We start from the raw sequence: 21,817 nt of genomic DNA, 5'->3' as shown, positions 1-21,817 counted from the left end.
CTGAGAGGGTGGCCAATGAGGGGAGGGAGCGACACAAAGATTAAAAAAAATTTTTTTACAAACTTTAATGAAACCATTACACATGTTTGTATTAGATGTCCTTTATTCCAATGTTTGTTAGTTTACCTGGATGTAAACCATTGACCTGACTGACCCCACCTGACCACAGGTCCCTCAGTAACAGCGCCAGAACACTTCAGGAAACTGGAGACCCATACATCACACTTAAATAGCTCAAGAGAAATCAACACACACATACTGAACATGATACTGTGACAGCAAGAAGGGAAGGTTAGAAAAGGGAAACAAAACTCTTCTGTTAGAGAGGGCACCAAAAAAACCTTTAATCTAAACTGAATAATGTGTGATGAAGGTGGACAAGGTCATTCTGACATCTATTGAATTGAACAGCTTTTTCACTTTCACTCTCCAGCTATCCTCTTTTATTTATTTGGTAAGTGGAGGAGTCTGACTTGCATTTATTTTTGAGTAATGTAACAGCAAACCGATTCTCCAATATCTAGGCAGAAAAGAGAATAAAGGTATGTATGAACTACAGTTTAGGGGGGGGATCATGAAGGCAAGTTTCCTAAGATTCATGGCTACCAAAACACAAAGCACACACAAAGGAAACACATCAAGGCAGGAGGTGGCGTGAGATTCAAAGATAGCATCAGAGATCGCTAGGACACTTCGCTGGGGATGCCAAGAGGATAATCCCAAAACAAGTGTAACTCTGCCTCAAAAACCCGTCAAGGGCCTCACCTCGATCCCAGTGGGAAATCTAAGCATGAACATGAACCCCGCAGGCCAAAACAGAGCACCATCCCAAGGCTCAATTCAGCTTCTAGATGGCCCCAGAGTGTGGGCTGGACAAAGGGCTTTGGAGTGGGCATATCTGCTCTCAGTGTAGGAGACAGCACTACCACTATGTTTTCCAAAATAGGTATCTTACAACTTCCCCCCCTGCAGATAAAAAAATCAAAACAAAAATTAACCTTTGATTTGACCAAAAGAATGATATTAAAAGAAATAGGGCTGAGAATGCCACAGCAGATACAGATAGAAATTAATACATACATGAACAATTACTCAGCATGGTAAACAAGAAAGAAAATTGGCCTGATACCAGCTTGCAGGGAAAATCACCTGTGAAACATGAGCCTCAATAGATACAACATAGTCACTTGCAGCTCAAAACCCAGACTTCAGCTATGAGGGACACATAACAGTGTACCTCACTTGATAAACAGTGGCATGATATCCTGACTGAAGTCCAATTAATATAGGCCACACTGTACAATCTGTAGTATGCAGTGACTGCTACAGAAAGGGAAAGTTGAGCAGAATCCCAGTGACTCAAGGCCACAGGGTAACACCACACTCAGGCAATAGAGAGCTGGTCAGATGGGCTGAGAAGCCATCACCAGGAACCACAGGTAGAGCCTGAGTCAGGCTTGGGAACACAACAGAACAAGATACTGGAATTCGTCACTGCTGTGGGCTCGGCTGAGCTTCTTCTCCTTGGTGCCCAGGGCAAGCTGTCCAAGCTGAGCTGACAAGCTCTTCCTCCGTCACGTCCCCTGGGCTACGTGCTCTCTCTACACACGGGACCTGGAGCCCCTCCTTACCCCTTAGTGACGACGGCAGCAGAACTGGATGCTGTGTGTCCCAGGGACAGAGGGTGAAACACATAGCCAACAGGTCTTCCCTGGCCCCCTGAACAAAATCAAACTCAGCCCTCACCACCGCCTTGGGCTGCTCTATGTCTCTTCCAAGCGGTCGCCCCCCAGCACCACTGTTGTCTCTCTTTCGTGCTTGCATGTAGGGACCTTATCTGTCTTTATCTGTCCTGTTCACTGTTATATCCTCACTGTTGAGAACAGTTCCAGGCACCGTAGGCACCTGCTGAATAAATGAATAAGCCGTCTCAACTAACAAAGGTATCTAATTCAGACACAGAAGCTCCTAAATATGCAAGTTAACATCCTAGTCACAAATAGTCATTTGGACAAAGCCTTTAGGCAGCTCAAAAGTATCTACATCACCTCTTCTTTTCTATCATCTAGTAGATCTGTTAGCTCAAAGGATGCTCACACCCTTCCAGCCTTATTCATTAGGATTAATTCCTAAACTTGTCTGAAAATCTATATTTGACTTTTTTTTCCACTAAGACTTGGCAGCCACAAAATTAAACAGGGAATTTTTTTTATTTAAGATAATTTCATTTTAACACAGCTCAAGAGAAATATCTTCTAACTCATGATCATAAGAAAAAGGAAAAGCAACTCAGTAAAAATTCAGGTGGAGAGCTGGGAGGTTTTATGCCCTGGTTTAAATTCTGTTTTCCCAAAGAATAAAACAGGATCTCTACAGAGGCATTAGCAGAAGCCGTGGAAAAACTCACATTCAGTGCCTGAAAACAAATGGCTACAGAAAACACATAAGCGGAGGCCCTTCAGTGAAGCAGCAGCCAAGCTCTTGGCGCCTCGAAGTCACATGGCTCCATTCAACGACACAACTCACCCCAGATATGTCTGCGACCCGGTGGATAGGCACTTCCTTCTTGCTATGCAATCCTTTGCCATTCTTAATAGCTCTGTAAAGAAAGAGAAAGGAAAAAAAAAAAGCCCAATGAAAATACAAACCACAGTGGGAAGGGGTAAGGAGGGTGGGAAAGGGGGCAAGAAGAGAGGTCAGTCAGCTCACTGGGCATGTGTGACTACAGAGGGCATACTGCTGAGTAGCTAGTGTTGTCCAGAACATTCCATGGTGGGGAGGGTACACGTCTGCTCTTCCCCTAAGCCCAGCAACCATGACTTGGCTGCTAGTTATGGCCAGCTGTTTGCCACGTTATCAGAGAGAGCTCCCTAACTTGTCTCCAAATGAAAGGCATTGTTCCAGGCATAAAAGAAGAATCAGTTGGAAGAGCACATTCCTAAAAAACAGAAGTAATAATGTTTCTTGAAGTAATAATGTTTCTTTCTGGGTTTAATCACATGAAACATTTTCAATGCAATATATGTACCTAGCATTCCAATTCTAATGGAAATAAGTTTCTCCCAGGTAAAAAGATAAATTGCCCTGAATGAAGCAATATTGTACAGAAGTCTTTTTAATATTGGGGAAGAAGGGAGTTTCTTGGCGGTCCAGGGGTACGAATGCAGTGCTTTCACATCCCTGGTTGGGTAACTAAGATCATGCAAGCTGTGCAGCATGGCCAATAAATAATAAATAGATTGGGAAGAAATTAGCAAAGGTGCATAATTGAGAATAAGCCTCATTTTCAATCAGTCTCAGGTTGTAATGACAATGGGTTTAGCAGGGGATCCTGCAACACACATCTGACCACCTTTTGCACCCTAATTGGACTGGTCCAGTTGTGTCCTATTTGAATTGGTCCAATCTCCCACCTTTTGCGTCCTAATCCCTTGAGTGGTAGCTTCAGGGACCTGATCACTCGTGTAACAATGAAGGACCGCAGACTCAAAGGTGGTGGTACAGCACTAAGCAATTAGTTAAAACCTTTGCACATACTTAGAGGAGGAAATGGCAATCCACTCCAGGATTCTTGCTGGGAAATCCCATGGACAGAGCGGGCTATAGTCCATCGGGTTGCAAACAGTTAGGCACGACTGAGTGATTAACACTTTGTGCATACTGCCATGTAAGGAACACTTGTGTTTACGGACAGAGAAAGATTCAGGAATGTGTCTGCTTCATGAACTAGACTTTCTAGGGTTTCCATATCCCAGAGAAAGTGTTAAAGTAAACTGCCCAGACCACACTGCAGCCTTCCTTGAACTCAGGCTCCACCAACGGCCAGAACTAGAGGTATTACTCTTGAGTCCTAACTTTCTAAATCCAATTCACAAATCAAACTGGGTGGGAGTTGCTGAGTGCAAAGTGGAAGAGTCATTTCTTACATACGTGGCCCTCATCACTCGCCTCGTTTTCCACCCAGGGGACCTATCTCTCACTCAACTTATCTGAAACACCTTCTGTTCAGAAACAACAAACAAAACACTTCCCTTTCTACTCAGTTTCCATTCCGTGATGAGGGTAAGAAACCAAAATACAGAATTTAAAAAAACTGTAACTCTCTCTCTTCTGAACTGTTAATGGAAAGAAAATATTGACAAGTTCCTTGAACGCCACAGTTCCTCCTGAATGTGAATCAAGGCAAGGGCTTTAGATATCTCAAGTGGGTCAGAATTCCTCCATTTAATTTTAGTCCAGTGCTTTATCATTCAGGGAATCTGATGATGACCACAGAGGGGGGCTGATTCTCAAGGTTTAGCCCCTGGTCTCTTGGGATCTCCACTCCAATAGTAGCTCCAACTCTTTCAGCTCCTAAGCCCTGTGTGTATCCGGACGGTGTTATGTTTCTACAGTCTCCCCTGCCACCAACAAGCTTTCCCCATCTTGCTACCATAAACTCGAAGGAGGAGTCTTGGGAACAAACCTGCTGTGAGGCAAGACAAGCTCACCGTCACCCCAATTGTAAGTTGCCTCCCTTCAGGGCTAGGCATGCTTAGCTTTCTGCAGGTCCTGTGGGGGCACAAATTGCCTACAGCCTTCTCCTATTCTAACAATCAGGACAACCAAAATAAATGGACCTACCCAGTAAACAGATGGTTCATGTGAGAACACTGCTGAATGCCTGGCCTCTCCTGGGGGCTGGAGAGCACCTCATATACTATGAGGAAAAAAGAATAGGGTCTGGGCAGTAAGTCAGAAAACAGGTTCTTTGTAAAAGCAGTGAGGTGGTAAACTAAAATTCTTCTTTCTCTCTGTGATCCCAAAGGAGCTTTATGACATAAGCAGAAATTTAGGACTTAACCAAGGTTAAACATACTAACCCAAGGGGAAAAACCATCATACCCCAAACAGAAAATATACAGTATGCATATGACATTTGAAACAAACCAGAATTAATCACTGCAGATGGTAACTGCAGCCATGAAATTAAAAGATGCTTGCTCCCTGGAAGAAAAGCTATGACAAACCTAGACAGCATATTAAAAAGTAGAGACATTACTTTGCCAACAAAGGTCTGTCTAGTCAAGGCTATTGTTTTTCCAGTAGTCCTGCATGGATGTGTGAGCTGCACTATAAAGAAAGCTGAGCACTGAAGAATGATGCTTTTGAATTGTGGTGTTGGAGAAGACTCTTGAGAGTCCCTTGGACTGCAAGGAGATCCAACCAGTCCATCCTAAAGGAAATTAGTCCTGAATATTCACTGGAAGGACTGATGCTGAAGCTGAAACTCCAATACTCTGGCCACCTGATGTGATAAACCGACTCACTGGAAAAGACCCTGATGCAGGGGAAGACTGAGGGTGGGAGGAGAAGGGACGACAGAGGATGAGATGGTTGGATGGCATCACTAACGTGATGGACATGAGTTTGAGTAGGCTGCTTACCTTGTTCCTAAAAAGATTATTATTAGATAGTTGGTTGCATTCAGGCATTAATTTTGCAAAAACCTTCAAAGACTTCCTCTTTTCATACTTTAGATAAAATTGCTAAGTTAGATAAGATTTCAGGCACATTTTGTAAATTTCATTTATATTCAGGAGGCAATATCATATTTAAGGGCTTCCCAGGTAGCTCAGTGGTAAAGAATCTATCTGAAATGCAGGAGACCTGGGTCCAACCCTTGGGTCAGGAAGATCCTCTGGAGAAGGAAATGGCAACCCATTAAAGTATTCTTGCCTGGGAAATCCCATGGACAGAGGAGCCTGGCAGGCTACAGTCCATGGGGTCGCAAAGAATCGGACACGACTGAGCGACTAAACAACAACAGATCATACTTAAGCTGAGAAATAGTTCTTATTGTTAGTTCTTAACAAAACAGAGACAAAAGTGAAAGTTTTGTATTATTATCTGTAGATACTAACTACAAACGCTGCCTGCCCAGGGCAACCTCTAAAGAGTAAATGGTACACTGGACCCAGGCCGCCCAGCATGAGGGCTCACTGACAAAGTTGCTAAATGGTCTCCTGCCCGCTCAGGGAGACCCACGTCTCCCGCCCTGTGCTGCGGTTGCTTTGGTCCTGGTTTGCCCACTGCTGCAGAAAGGGCCCCGGGTGAGCCATCTGCAGAAAACCTCCATCAGTCTGACACAAGGGCTTCTAGAGAGAGGATCTGGGGGAACGACCCAGTGCAGAAATACCTGCTCTTATCTCAAAGAAGTGAGGAGCAAACACCAAGAGCGGTAGACTCACCACAGTGCTGTTCCCGAAAGGAATATACTATGTACCTTTTTCTTCCAGGAGGCAAAGTACATATATGACATGTCTGTCTAACAGCTGTACATACAGAAAATGAAAACAAGATCCTGCTTCTGCTGCCTTGTCATGACTTCTCGGCAAGGCAATCTCCGTATCTTACACAAGCCAGCCTCTGTGGCCTAGGTTTGGGGGCACTCTGACTTTTAAGACCTGGGAGGGTATAGAAGGTAGTGGGTTTGCTTTCCACCGATGCCCGCTCTACCGAGCAAACGGCGACTCCTCTCCCCACGCTTCCTGCAGGCTGAAACCACAGCTCAACATCCCTTTTCATTAGACAAGGAATGAAACTCCTGACTTCTAAACCTCGCCTGCTGTGTCTGCTTAATAGCTGCTTTCTCACAAAGGCAGGCTGGAGCTCAGGCCGGCCGAGAGAAAGGAAGAGTGGGGCAGAATGCAGCCTGTGCCTGTCGGAGGCTTTCTTCTCCAAGCAGCCGCAGCACAAAGATGCCAACGACCAGCAGTGTCAATAATGGACAGAAATCATCGCCAGCCGGGAAAAGTGAGTAACGTCTGTACACATGCACAGAGGCAACAGTAAAGGAGAGGGATTAAAAACTCTGCTTTTTAGGTTGCTTCTAGAAGCTTCTAGAAGCTATAGCGTGGGACAGGAACCCCATTCAGATCAGCAGAAAACTCTTCTTGCCAAGTTTAAAATTCTCCTGTATGAGATGCTACTGCTTTCCCATTAGAAGATAAAACCATCAACTCTGCAAAGGCAGACATGGGTGTTTTTAAAAGGGAGATTAGCCCACTACTTAGCATAAAAGGATTAGAACCTAACATTCTGTACAAAGAAACAATTTGCTCTTCCGTTCTGGGGCCCCTTGCAAAAAGCCTCCATCTCCAAGGCACAAGCCTAAGCACCACTGACATCCTGAATCATCAGTTCATCTTGTGGCAAAGAGGCCATGACCTTAATTTCAACGCAACAATGGTAGACTGGTATTCTCAATATTTTTGTAAGTTTACCAAAAAAGTTCAAAGAATGTATGGTTAGAGCCAGCCTTAACCCAATCATAAAATAGTTGCCACAGGAGGAATTTTTTTAAAATAAAATTCAATTATTTATTTGGCTGCATCGGGTCTTGGTTATGGCATCCTGGATCTAGTTCCCTGATGAGGGCTAGAACCCAAGCCCCCTGCATTGGGGGCGTGGAGTCTTAGCTACTGGACCACCAGGGAAGTCCCTTTTCTTGGGATTTTAAAAAAAATTTATTTTTATCTTTTGGCCATGCAGTGCAGTATGTGGAATTTTATTAAGCTCCCCAACCAAGGAATGAACCAGAACTCTCTACATTGGAAGCATGGAGTCTTAACCACTGGACCACCACGGAAGTCCCAGTAATTCTCTACCTGGTGACATTAAGTGAGCTTCAGGGAGAATGCTAGGAGTATCTATGAACCAACCTGAAACAGTAGAATTATATATGTGAATTTTCCTGGGGAATGGGAACTCCAACAGTTTCACAGAAAGAACCAGTTATACATAAAAGGGATCTAAAGGAAACAGAGATGGAAAGCAATGACAGAGAGGTACAGGAAAACAACAAGGCAAGATGAGGAGGCCCTGACTGACAATTCCCCTTTCACAGCACTGTCTTGTTAACCAGGAAACCAAGCTGTCCCTTCACTCTGCTCTGCGTCTTTGCCTACAGCCAAGCCTTTCTTCCTTCCTAATTGTGCTCACTTGGCTCCACTGTAACCCTCTTGGGCCAGGCCCACATCAATTTATTCCAAGATAACATCAGGACTATTTTAACTAAATCCACTCAGGCTCCTTTGAGAGTGCACGCCACTGCTGCATGACTTCTTCACAAAATCAGTTCATCACTTTGCTCCCCTGCTTATACCCATAACAGAGACCCCAGCCTGTGCCATCAAAGGGAAAGTGTAACCTGGCTTTCATGGGCCCGTTTGTCTTCCGACGATTTCCACATTACTCCTTCTAATCCAGTGGGGTCCGTTTTCTCCAGACCCTTATGTGCAAGTTATTTACAGATCCACACTAGAGAAAAAAAAAATTACAGCTTATCTGTAGCCACCATCTCATTCCAATCATAAAACAGCTGTCACATACAAACTGCTAAATCGGGGGTCCTATGTGGGGGTCTGTTTGAATACTGGAAGTATCTACGAACTACTCTGAAGCAGTAGAATTATATATGTGAATGGGTACATGTCTGTGCATAACTCAGTTGAGCATCCAGTTACAAAGTGCAATGCAGTATTTTTGAACTGCATCATGCATTCACTTTATTTCTATAGCTAGACTATGGGCCCTTTGAGGGTTTGAATTCTAGCCTTAATATTTGCTACAGTATTTAATACAGAGCTATATTCACATAGTCTTAAACTCAGGCTCACCTAGTTCAATTATCGTGTGTCTGGTAAAATGTGCCTGAACAAATGTCCGTTGACTAACACAGAGTGTAAAGATATTTCAGACTGGAGACTGGATAATGCCAAAGTGAGCACAGAGCACAGAAGAGTGAGCTTGTTGGCTCTCCTGGAAATGCAGATTTGTGGTAAGATATATGCTCCAGGTCGCAGGCATCTTGGTTTCGTTACTTGGAGCGGGGCAAGGCAGAAGAGTTGAAAGCCTGGCCTCTGAGCAGAAACACAAGGGCATCAAGATCAGAAGCCTCGCGCTCCCCCCCTTAGGTCCCTGAGAGCTAGAGGAGGTGGCTGGCCATCTGAAAGGCAGTGATGGGGGCAAAGCCCCAGTTACCATGAACAATAAAACAGGACCGAGTGGCAGGACCGTCAGAAGCACCCACTGGGTAGTACAGAGTATGTAACTGTGGAGAGAGGGAAAGAATTCAAACAGAAAAGGAGGAAAAGCAGAACAAAGAGCCAGTTAACTTGCTAAACTTCTAAAGGATCTTGCAATGTATTTTTAGCTCACATTGATGAATACAGAGTTTCAACTAAAACAAACACAGCAGTGAAACACAGCAGCAAGCAACACTTTCTTCAGCTTTTTTACTGGTTCCTTGGCACCTGGAGGAGGCAACCAGGTCCCGACACTCAGAAAATGAGATGCGGAGCAGGCACAGGTGCACAATGGTGGGGCGGGTGCGCTAAGATGATGCAGCTGCGTTGTCAACGAAATCAGAATCACTGATAAGACAGAAAAGATGGAGCGTACATAGTCAGGAAAGGAGGAAATTGAGTCCGACGGTCAAGGCGAGGTGGGCGGACTTATGAGGCAGTAGAGCAAATAACAAGGAACTCTGGGCAACCTCATCTAAAACTAATGTAAAAAGAAATGAAGATGCATTTCTGTTGTGCCAGTTGTGACAAGCGATCTGCTGTGCTCAGGTTAAGAGGGGAAAACTGAGCTTTGTGGAAGAGAACCACCAGGCAGCGCAGTATTAGATTCATGAAAACACGAGCAGACGATGCTATCCCAGGTTAGGGCCACAGGACTAGTAATGCCCAGCAGAAATGGTAGAAATGTCAGTCTCAAGTCTCCTTGAGGGGACAAGGCTGCAGAAAGGGAAGATCAGAGGCAATGACAACTGAAAACTGTCTCAATGACACTGGCTTTTATAATTTTTTCATGTCTTTATCACAGAGGCAATACAGGGACAGAGAAAGTACAAGAAAGAACAATCCATAATTCAATTTCAAGACAAAAGCACCATTAACGTAATTTTTAAGCGTTGACACACGTGTGTGTGTGCTGTTGCTCAGTTGTGTCCGACTCTGTGACTCCACGGCCTATAGGCCACCAGGCTCCCCTGTCCATGTAATTTTCCAGCAAGAATACTGAACTGGGCTGCCATTCTCTTCTCCAGGGGATCTTCCCCACCCAGGGATCGAACCTGCATCTCTTGCGTCTCCTGCACTGGCAGGCAGATTCTTTACCATACCTGCCTACTTAAAGAAAATTGTGGGCAAAGTTTAGCAATTGTTTTTTTTCCCCCTCAGAAACAGTAACTAAACAAACACTTTCTTGTGTTGTTAGTTTTATTACATCATTTTCTAAGCATTGCACATCCAATAATTTAACAACTGTCTATTGCTGGGTATCTCTGTAACTATAATATTCCAGTTTAATATTTTCAGCCTTATAAATAACACCAAAGGAGTAACTCTTAAACTGTCAGGCACCTTACTAATTATTCCTCAGAATAAATTCATACAACCGGGATGGCTGTATCATGGGTCAGTGAAACACCATTCCTATTTTTCACCTCCTTTCCCCAGGCAACCCGGACAGAGCATGCCTTGGTTCATGGACTCTATTTGTGGATAAACCCTTCGATTTAGGTGCTCGTTCCCACACATCCCACATGCCCACTGGGATATCCATGCTTATCATGATGTTCACAATTGTTTACTTGCTCACCCACCTCCCCACCAGACCATGAGTTTTTGTTTTCTCCTCCAATGCACTTGCTATTTGTTACTGTAAAAACAACACATCAGAGAAAAATTTAATGCCTTTTACTCAGTCAAAAGATGCAACAGACTTACTGCTGGGAAAATGGCTTTTCCAATGTGAGTACATTTATAGGGACCTGTTGGAAAAGATTCACTGCTATTTGCTACAGATCTGGCTCTCTGAACTCGACACAGAAGCAAGAGGCATGGGAAGTAAGCCGACTCAACTTCTGGGCCCAAAGTTGGAGGAGGGGAGTTGGGGGCAGCGTAGAAGATCACATTCACATGAGGGAATTTACAGGAAACTTAGATGCAAAGAGATCTACAAATGAAAGAAAGCTCTGAAGGAGATTTCTCTTTCACAAGCAGCTATAAAATTCTGGGCATTGATGTATCAGTGATTAATTATTTGAACTCCAGTCCTCCTGAGAGATTTCCAAGGATTAGAGCAAAAGTAGGAGAGTGACGTCCGTAATAGAGACTCAGCTCCCCAACCACTCTGCCCCCTGATACCACAGAGGAGGCAAATCACGTGAGAACAGCGACTCTCAAAACGATTTCACACTAAATTAGCTAAGAGCCAGTAGAGGCTACTCAGAAGGAATCTGTTTAAAGAGTCACATATGCAGGGTATGAGGAAGGGGAAAGATGAGTTAAAAGGGAAAACAGAGCTAGTCAACAGGCTTGCTGAGAAACAAGTATGGCTGCCAGGGGAAGCGCCACCAGGACAGGCATCCAGAGAGATCCAAAGCTGATCCCATCCACGCCTCAGTCTCTATTACCTTTATTTAATGATTACAATGCCAACTACTAAATTATTAATGTGCCGCAAAAAGGACACAATTTTGATTTTTTTTTCTTAAAAAAAAAATAGGAGTTAAGAATTGTTTAGGGCACTGGTTCTCAAATTTTAGTGTGTTAGAATTACCTGAAGGACATGTGAAAAGAGATGGCTGGGGCTGAATTCCAGTTTCTGTTTCCATAGGTTTAGGGTGGGACGATGTGGGCAAGACCTGAGAATTCACATTTCTTAACAAGCTCCCAGGTGAAAATGATGTTGCTGGTCTGGGGACCAGACTGTGAGAACCAGTGGCTTAGGGAATCAAGTTAGGAGACATTCAAAAATAGCAATGTTATCGATTTATTGCTACAACTTATTTATTTGGGATTAAAACTATATTCCCAGTATGATAATCTTCAAATGTATTTTGAAATATGTTGGAACTATTTTGAAACCTCAATTACTCAGGGGCTATCTGAGAGGAGCAAGAGCATTTTAGCCAAAAGAACAATGAGATGGTGGGAACAGATGAGGTGCTGTGGGCAGATAAATGGTCACTGCTGGGTGGGAAGGGGCAGTGAACACCAAATTAATTAAAAATGTTAGTCAAGAACAACTTCCTCTGAAAGAATACAACCAGTGCACATTAATAATTACAGAAAAGACTGGGCAACGAGGACTTCTATGAGTTCATGATTTGACTGCCCACACCTTGTGTACACACAGGAGCTGAAGCTTATAGGTTCTGACTTCACCCCAAACCTCTCACACTAATCATTGAGACGAATGTTACAGCTTGAGTCGTATGGGTTGGAACTGGGAGTCGGGAGGCAAGATAGGATGAAGAGTGAACAGATCCTCTTAATATCCTGAAAGAGAAAATTATTTGGAAATGGAGATATTATACAGCTCTCCAGAAGTGGCCATTTGTGCTGCCTTAAATGCAGATTGATTACTGCTATTTGGATGTTGAGTGCATCATCTCTTCTGAAGAAAGGGAAAAGCTAAATTTCCCCACATTCAGCTGTATCGTCAAATCACTTCCCCACACCCGCTCTTGTAATGCATTTTCCTGTTACCACATCCACTTGCAGGAGCTGATGTGCCCACTCCCCCATGGTGAAACCCCCCAACACTAATGTGTGCTGAATATCATTAGCAACCTCTGGTTGTGCCACCTACAGGCAAGCCCCAATCTGGTAGGGTGTGCACGTTTGGGGTTACCGGAGAAAAAGCAGCAGTTACTTAAGAGAAGGACCAATTTCCTTCTCGAGCTGGCATCCAATCTGTACCAGCATCCTGTAACACAGCCACGTGAAGAGGGCAGCAGACAATTTACCCAACTCCAGCTTTCTAAGACTCTGGGCTACAAAAACCCACCTGCACTCTGGTGCCACAGGAAGGGAAGAGAAAAACTTCAAATCAAAGCTTTGGTTTTCAGCAGTATTCGGTAGGATCTAGTTTTATCCAAAGGGAATATTCACTTGGTTAGGTCATTAGATTGAAAGTGTGAAATCTTGGTTTATTTAAAGCTGTACCATTAAATGACTGAGCAGAACACGGGTTGGATGGAGGAGATGAGTTTCAGGGAGGTGTCCTCCTGGGAAAATTTAATAGAAATGAGAAAAGGAATAAAGAAGATGTAAGGAGGGCAGTGTTAATGATGCAAAGGGAAAAAAGAGGAGGGGCTAAGAAAACAGGTAAGAAAATGAGAATAGGAAAAATAGCAACACCCAGAGGTCCTATTCAATTATTTAACGTGTGTTCCTCCGAGACTGCATGCTTTGTAAGGCTCCAGTCTGATATCTTTTTTCTTCACCACCATTATCCCCAATGCCTAGGACCCAGGATACACTAAAGAAAATGGCAAAGAAAAGGAATGAAAGCAAAGCCATCATGTGCGAGAGAAAACCAGCCTGAACAACTGTACTCACTAGAGGAATGACTCATTTTCTTTGAGAACTGGTTAACTCATGCAGTCTGTACACCATGATAGGATATATTAGTTTCAAATTTTCAAAAAACAGATTCAACCTCAACACCAGTTTTCTCACTGGATTGGTAGAAAGATGAAATCTGCTTCATACCAAGGCATTTCACAAGTCAAAACTGTGTCAATCCAGCAATGCTGACCTCTTCCAATTAAAGCAATAGAAAGCAAAAAAGGGCTGGTGAGTAATTCTTCAAATTTCATTCATAACCAGCACTGAAAATGCCAGTTAAATTGAAGGCACAGATAGGAAATACCTTATCAAAACATTTTGTTTGTCTAAGCACAAGGCATTTTTTCCCTCCACCTATTAAAGTTTTGTGGGAAAATCCCTCTATAAATCAAGGGGAAAAAAGTGGAGCTGCTCTGGCTGTATCAGGAGTAGGAGCTCAAGCACATTTCTCTCCCAGCGGTACTGAAAGTACTTCAACAGACATGTCAAATACATCTACAATTCACTGCTACAGGGAAGTCAGTAAGCCCACTGCAGACTCAGTAACTGTATCACCAAAAGAGATCTTTACTTGAAACAGTTTCCCTCTTAATAATGACTACAGGTGTTGGCCTAGGAAAGAGTTAAGGTTATAGCCTTCTAATCAAAGTCTGTGATGGAAATGCCAACACAGATTTCCTGGAGGTTCAAGCTGAGAGAACTCCACAACAGGGAGGGTGCTGTCAACCACGCTGGGTAAAAGCAAGAGAGAGTTGATAGGATTTTAATGTTGTTATTGTCCAGTCGCTAAGATGTGTCTGACTCTTTGCGACCCCATGGACTGCAGCCCACCAGGCTTCCACGTCCTTCACTATCTCTCGGAGTTTGCTCAAACTAATGGCCGATGAGTCAGTGATGCCATCCAACCATCTCATCCTCTGTCCTTCCCTGATTGGTATTTATAGGGCTGAGAGACTAGCGATGCTGAAGTTAGCAAGGCAGGAACACTAGTTGTTTTTGTTTTTAAAGAAAAGCAAAGTTGCAATCAGGAACAGGACTCCCTGCAGGGCTGGGGAGGACAAGGAGTCCACACAGCGCTGAGACAGGGCAGGCTCATGCTTGCCTCACCAAGCGGGAGGACAGGCCCCCCATTTCCTTAATCTGCAGTGAGCTGGCAAGGAAGAGCACAGGAAAAGATAAGAGCCTGCCCTTTTCTCTTCTCCCGAGATAACCCTAACCTCATTATGGATGTCCAGAATGAATCTAAATTCATTTAAATCTGCTCAGACACTAGGTTGTTCAATACAATTGCTTTCCCACTGTCAAGTTGGGGCATCAATTTCTTTTCAGAATATATACAGCCTATCTTGAAATCACAAAATCCTTAGAATTAAAAGGTGCCTTAAAGGAATAAAGCCCCAACTTCTGAACAACTTCTGTGTTGTCCTGCAATGAACCACAGAGTAAGTTTCCAGGAAACCTTAAAATATTACATTTTAATATTAAGTAGCTTTAGGAGAATGCAGACAGATGATATCCTACAGGTTGGGATGTCCAAGGAAAACAGGACATACAGCCAGGCTTTGACTCCACGCGTTACCAGCTTATCTTTAGTGTCCATAATGAGCTCGACAAAAGTCCAGCAGGAAGACCTGTAGAACGCTAGGGGAATTCACATTCTGTACTGTTTAAAATCAAACAGGACATGCTATATCAAACACAGAGAATTTGAGAGACTGTGTAATACCTGAGAAAATAAGAAGGGTCCCTATAATGAATGACCCAGTATCTTGGAAATACCTCGGAAGGATATGTGACTCCCAGCAGGAGTGAGGGCTCTGCCTTCAGCTTAGAATACTTTGTCAAGATAAACAAAGCAGCCAGCCCACTGGCCAAGAAATACTGAAGTCAGAAAAGGATGAGAAGTGCTGGAAGTCAGTATGGGAATGAAAAATTAGAACGGTGCAGAAGGGAACGACATACTTGCCAAAAGAGACCACGTGATGTCCCTAACAGAGGGCTCCCAGTTCAGCAGGTCATCAGAAAGTGTGGGTCAGCTGGACCCAGGCTCTTTTTACTAAAAATGTCGAGGACACACACTGGAGCTCTCAAGGCTGGGACACAACCAAGGGCTTTTCAATGGAGCCCACAAGAGAAGTGAGGCCCAAAAATACACACAAAAGTGCCAAACCCTTATCTTGCTGGGACACAAGGTAAGGAGGGAAGAGGCAGCCGATGACAGACAAGTGAACTAGAAAGGAAGGCCGCCTGCGGGAATTAGGGGTTCATTTGTCCTTTAAACAAAAAAAGATGTGGGTTCCTCAAGATGCACCCTGTGTTTGAGGCGTATTGAGGGTTTCCCAAAAGCAAAGTGCCATTCAAATGAAGGCGCCGCAGAGGGTCAGGCGCACACAGAACAGAGCTGCAGAGGGTACAGTGAGCTCGTTTCTGGCGGGCAGGTGGATATGCTTGAAAGCATAGGGAACTGCAAATTGGCATTCTTCTTCCTCTTCGGTCTCACTCGCTCTCCCGATGTGCGCCTGACGCGTCACTCCCTGAGCTCCCATCAGATGATCTGAGAAAGGTCGGCAGATCATAGCCCCTCACAGAGGAAGCAGGGGCGGCAGGGCTCATCAGCTCCTGCGCAGGCAGCTGTGCTGACCCAAAGAGTCAGCCGAGTTAACAGCCTGCCCTTTCCCCAAAGCTTACAATGTTTCTCTAAAAGGATTAATGGTTGAGCAGCGCTCCGGGAAGCCAAGTCAATGGAAGAGCACTGGGCACCATGGCCAAGACCACTAGTGACAACCAGAGAGGAAAACGGGGATCTGGGGCTCAGGGACCGAGAATTCTCTCAGAATCACCATCCTTGGGTGACTCAAGATGACTGCTAGCCTTGCCATGTTACCTTCACCCACTTATTATTCATTCAAAGAGTTCCAAGATGAGTGACTTGCCCTGAACACAGCAGATGTTATTCATTCGGCCTTTGCTAAAGCATTAGATACAGTACCTCCAGAAATTTTACTTGGGAAATTAATTCAAATTGGCGTGGTTCAGTACACAATAACTGAAGATTAAAAAGTGGCTGCAGGATGATAAACAAAAGACAGTTAAGTGACAGTCCAGGCGGTGAAAGACTGGGGGTCAACAGCAAAGCCATTCTTGTTTAGGGGTTCTATTCAGGGCCAAGGAAAGGAGTAAACAACTTGCTAATGAGATCTGCAGAGGACACTCAGCTGGGAGGTGGAGGAACCACATGGACAGGGACATAAAATTACAAGGCCGAGTTCAATTGGGAAAAAAAAAGATACAGCTTATCCAGGGGAACTAGATCACACTCACATTCACGAGACAAGCAGGGTAAGGGGCAGAGGCAGCAAGCACAAAGCGCTCTGACATGTTGTAACATGACATGAGCAAGGAAGTGCTGAGGTGACACAGGGGACGTCCCCTAGGGGCCGGAGTGCGACCTTAGATAAAGCAGTGTTCAGGAAAGAGCTGCTCTTGCAGTAAGGTTGACTAGTATTTCCCCAAAAGTGTGTGTGTGTGTGTGTGTGTGTGTGTGTGTGTGTTTGCATTTTGCACTGAAAATAGTCTTCAAAGGCTATAAGGCCACCATTCCTATCTGGCAGGTGTTCCTGTCTTTCTCGCTGGGGTTGGCGTCTAGAAGATGGTAAGGGGCGGCCTTCCTGGGGCTCATGGATAGCACTGCTCCTGAAGAGGACTCACTCGCAGGTCACACGGGCCGCTTCTAACACATCGTGAGGTATGTACTGCCTCACGGCGGTGCCTCAGCAGCCAGGGGAATCACTTGGTTGCTCTCTGCTTAGTCAACCTGCCACAGGGCCGTGACCCCAAAGCCGGTTTTTCCACCATCGGTCTGAAAGCGGTGGCTCAACACAATTATCTCCAGGCAGCTCATTGCTTTAACAGGCAAGCATCTTGTTACATTCCATCAGCTCAAAATGAGAACCGGACTGTTTTCTTCTTAAAACCTAAAAAATTTCACCAACTCTGCGTACTCATTAAACATTAGAGCACAACACAGCTACTTCCGACAGCATAATAAGAGCTTGCTGTGGCCTCACTTTCCAGAGCAGCTAGGCAAATTATTTTCATGCTTACCTGCCTGTCAGAGTTAAACATTCACTAGTGGTGGAGAGAAGGCAGAGCAGAAAATGGGACTCAAGATCCCATGGAATGGCTAAGGGTTCCTGCTACTCTGGCAAGGCATGACTGCTTCTTCAGGATACCGTCAGACCAACTGAGCATGCCCAGCAAGAACCCACCCCTGAATCCCACATAAAGAACAGTCAAATCATTGCCCATTTCCTCGAATAGCGAGATCATCAAAAGTACTTGAAATGTGGAGCTGCATTTCCCACTATGGGTCCTTTCAACCCACTGGCTTAATGATAATACAGGCAGGGAGAGAAGCATAAGGAGTGAGGGAGGACTGAAGAGAAACATCAGTTATGGGCTACACATTGTATTAGTATTTTTTAATATTTAATGTATTTAATTTGGTTGTGCTGGGTCTTAGTTATAGCATGTGGGATCTAGTTCCCCTGACCAGGGACTGAACCTGGGCTCCCTGCACTGGAGCAGAGGGGAGCTACTGGACCACCAGGGAAGTCCATGTCATATTATTTTACACTTGACATTCAACAACCAAAGACACTGAACTTTGTGCTTAAGAATGAAGTCTTAGGCAGGTCCTCCGGGGAAAATCCCACAAGAAAAGAATCCACAAAGCCATAGCAATGCGACAGGCTGCTCTCTTAGCTGACATCGTGTGACATCCTACAGATGCCCTATCCATCAGGATGTCACATGGTATTAGAGGCAAATGCCTCCTATCAGGTCAATGTTCTGGGCCAAAGAGCAAGAGAAGTGATGTCAGGGACGAAATCTGAGGTACTGATAACATGGGCTCAAACCCAGTCCTCCTTGAACCATGGAGCACAGGCTGGCAACTAGCAGACTTCTAGGACAAACTCCTAGGTCACAGGAGAGTGTCTGCATGAGACAAGTATCTGAAGCTGCTCTGAGAGAATGGGTATATCTTGGTAGAGTCCAGCAGTCTGCTGAGCTCTGGATCAGAACAGGGATCCAACAATGGGCACTGAGCTCTTGCTGTTTCCTGGGAAGGCTAGAGGAATTATTCTGCTCCCAGTCCCATTCCAGTGACGGAAGGCCCCATGAGAAAGAGCCCTGAGGAAGGCCCCTGCTAAGAAATACTGCTGAGCAGCATGCATGTCCTTGGGGCAACCAGCCACAGGGATGAAGGACAAAAGGAAAATGTCACGGGGCTTCTCACAAACGCTCTCCTGCCAGCTGTCAGAAGTGTGACACCCAAACTCATTTCCTAATAAATGTTTTCATTTCCTTTGTACATGACGAAAGGTCTAGAGGTGGTAAGTGGGAGGGGCTGGGGAGCAGAGGCCCCTGGAGGGATGAACCCAAGGCAAATGTCCTGCGTAGTAAGAAGGGTTCCACGGTTTGTTCCTGGGAAGGAAAGGACGGTGGAGATAAAAATATTCCACATAGTATTTACTCATATGTTCATTTTACAGCATCTTCTGGGAAGATTATGTCTAATATATGCCTAAATTTTGCAAATTTTAAAAAATAGAGGCCCCAGTGTGCTTAACCCGGGTTAGATTGCAAGTATGAAGTGAGGCCCCTTTTATCTTGAGGAAAAGCTAGAATCATAAAAGAATATGGGCTTTCTCAGCACGTTGCTTTCCATCACATTCTGCTCAGGGGCAGGCAGAGGAGTGGGAAAGAATAAAGTGGGGCTGGGGGACCCAAGGCATTCACTTTAATAATTAGGCATCTCACCTGGCCTCAGCGGCGAGCAGTTCATCATAGTGAGAGGACCGCTGATCGTCATCCTGCCGGTATCTGATCACTGTGGCAAGACCTTTGCTGACAAGGGCCTCGGCAATGTTTCTGCAACAGAAAAGATAGGTCAGTGAGCACTTGAGGTGCATACGGGGCTCAGTCAACAGCAATGACAACAGTTAGCACCTGGAGGTCTTAAGGCATCCTGGCAGAGGAAGGGAGTTCAAGACCAGTGAGTTGCTAAGCTAGAAATCCAAACAAAAAGGGGGAATAACCAAGTCCCCTGGCTCAGCATTTTTTCTGGTTAGTACAGTCAGATGCTATATCAATCCGTACATAAAACCTGGCAGAAAATATCTGTAAAAAGCCCACATTAGGCAGGGCTATTTACAGAATGGTATAAACAAGCCACTACCCTCAAGAAAAGTCTGCTCTAAAATACCAGGCACACAGATAAAAAAACAAAGCACATAAAAGCATGACCTAAATTTCTCAAAATCCCCTTTTTTTCTAGCCTATACTGGAACTAGAAAATACTGTGCTCCAGTTTGGGAAACTTAAGAAACGCTGGTTTCACGGAACACTCAAGAGTGTGTCTTTTCTCATTAGAACCCTTGACACTGACTCTCCGCTGACTCCAAGGGGGCCTGGGTGAGGTGAGGTCAGGAAGGAATTGTGGGGTGGCAGAGGGGTGGTGTTGGGATGGAACGAAACATCTTCATTAAAAACGGCATGAGCTAGGGAACAAAGTAAAAAAGTAGAAAATCTCAGATGACCAGTTTTGAAGCAATACTCCGGTCCTTTTAGGACCACAGAATATTCAAATTAGAATCCGGCTTCAAAAAAAAAAAAAAAATCTTCAACGTGCTGCATGTTCTCTTCACTAGAATAAGATAGTGGGGCTACTGTAAGTGACTTCCATCTACTCAGAAGAATACACTGGAAATGATGCTCAGCCAGCTAATGAAGCATGTTTGCCTAGTTCCTCCCCAACCCGAAAAGGGAACTTCGATGGGCAAAAGTGAAACTGCAAAAACAGACTTTCAAAAGTTACCTGTACCAAGTAACTGCAAGACAAGAGGCATGGTATCACTGGGGGAGAGCGGCAGTTATGTCTTTCTTTGTGTCTGTCGTAAGTACACCAAAGGACCCGCTCAGACCATCTGGTGAGCTGCCCTTTAGGGAGGAGGGATGGTAAGGAATAGGCTACTGTACCATATGCTATGATTTAGTGTTGCTGGGGAAGGCGGTTAACTCTCAGCACTCTGGTGCTCTCAGACTCCCAGCCTATGGGGATGCTGTGAGCTGGGCTAAACCAGTCTATGGGCATGCTCAAGCCACTTAAGGGTTCTCTTCATCGAGGCCCAGGGATTTACTTTAAAAGAAAAAAGAAAAAAAAGAGAGGGGGGAATATGTGCAGGGAGATAAAGAAGGAAAAGATGCTGTGGCTGATTCTCTTCTCATTATGTGCCCCTCTGCTGCCTGTTTATCTACTGCCAGCACGATATTAATATCTCCAAACTGCCACGGAATTAGCACTTCTCAAAATCCACTCCCACAAAGAGGCTGCTTTGCTGGCCACCCTGTCTCCTGAGTCACTGCACAAGCGTGCTGGCAAATGCTGTCATCATCACCGAGCTGGGTTTGGCAGGATGGAGAATGCCAGCAGCCCCAAGGTAGCAGCCCAAGGCCCAAGAGGGCAGGGAGAGGCTCCGCCCACCAAGAGGCCAGAGGCATGGCTGGGACACGCCCACCTGCAACAGGTTGTGAGGGCTTAGTGATTGGAAATGCCAGGACAACAACGAAGACGTGTTTGGTGCTGTGTTTGGAATAACAAAGCATTGACATTTTACAGTCGATATGTGGGGTCTGGAGCAGAAAGCTGGAGTGACAGAGAAGGCGAGGGAAAAACCCACACAAATAAGCTTCTATATGAAAAGCTGGAGAATACAAAGCAAAACAGCACAAATGTTTAATGATTCATCCTGGTTAATGCTGCTCCAATCAATTCACAGTATCGAACTGAGTTCCTGCGTGGCCAGCAGAACCAAGGACACAACCCTTTCCTCTCCTGTGGGCTTCTCACCCTCAGGATCCTGCCAGCAAATATCTGCAAACCAGTTAGGGCCTCAGATTCTAAACTCCACCACCTGCCCATCACCTCCTGTCCCTTCTCTCCAAAGCTTCAGTGCAATCCATGTTTTCTTAGCTTCTTTTCCCTAAACAACAGACTTTTACTGGAGAACGGCTGCAATGTTAGTGCTCAGCGGCATGGAGGGTAAAAACACAGGAAACAATGACAGATATCACTACAGGGCCCCGCCCATGAGCCAGGTGTGTGAGAATCACACCACGTGCATTTTCATCTTGGTATGTGTTCCCCTATGAAATCACACTATATTACAATTAATTTGTCATCCATCTTCCAACTCAAACTGATGAGGTCAAAGAGGGCAAGGGCTGTGTCTTTCTTGCTCTGTAGCCAAGTATGAGAAATACAGCACTGGAACATTATTTCTTATCCTAAGCATTTATTAGCCAAGCTTGCCCAGCATAGAATTAAGAACAAAAGCTTTCAACAT

At 44.8% G+C, this 21,817-nt stretch overlaps 1 protein-coding gene across 1 annotated transcript in view; it reads right to left on the bottom strand.

Moving 5' to 3' along the window:
* SND1 (staphylococcal nuclease and tudor domain containing 1) overlaps positions 1-21,817 on the bottom strand; it is a 411,141-nt gene that overhangs the window by 171,732 nt on the left and 217,592 nt on the right. Inside the window, exons 13-14 of the mRNA XM_043873509.1 lie at positions 19,233-19,343; positions 2,527-2,599 (exon numbers count right to left, since the gene is read on the bottom strand). Coding sequence (XP_043729444.1) covers positions 2,527-2,599; positions 19,233-19,343 — 184 coding nt within the window. The remainder of the gene's footprint in view (positions 1-2,526; positions 2,600-19,232; positions 19,344-21,817) is intronic.

The sequence above is a fragment of the Cervus elaphus genome, chromosome 18, assembly GCF_910594005.1.
Source record: "Cervus elaphus chromosome 18, mCerEla1.1, whole genome shotgun sequence".
Lineage (NCBI taxonomy): Eukaryota > Metazoa > Chordata > Mammalia > Artiodactyla > Cervidae > Cervus > Cervus elaphus.
This window is presented reverse-complemented; position numbering and strand designations above follow the sequence as displayed.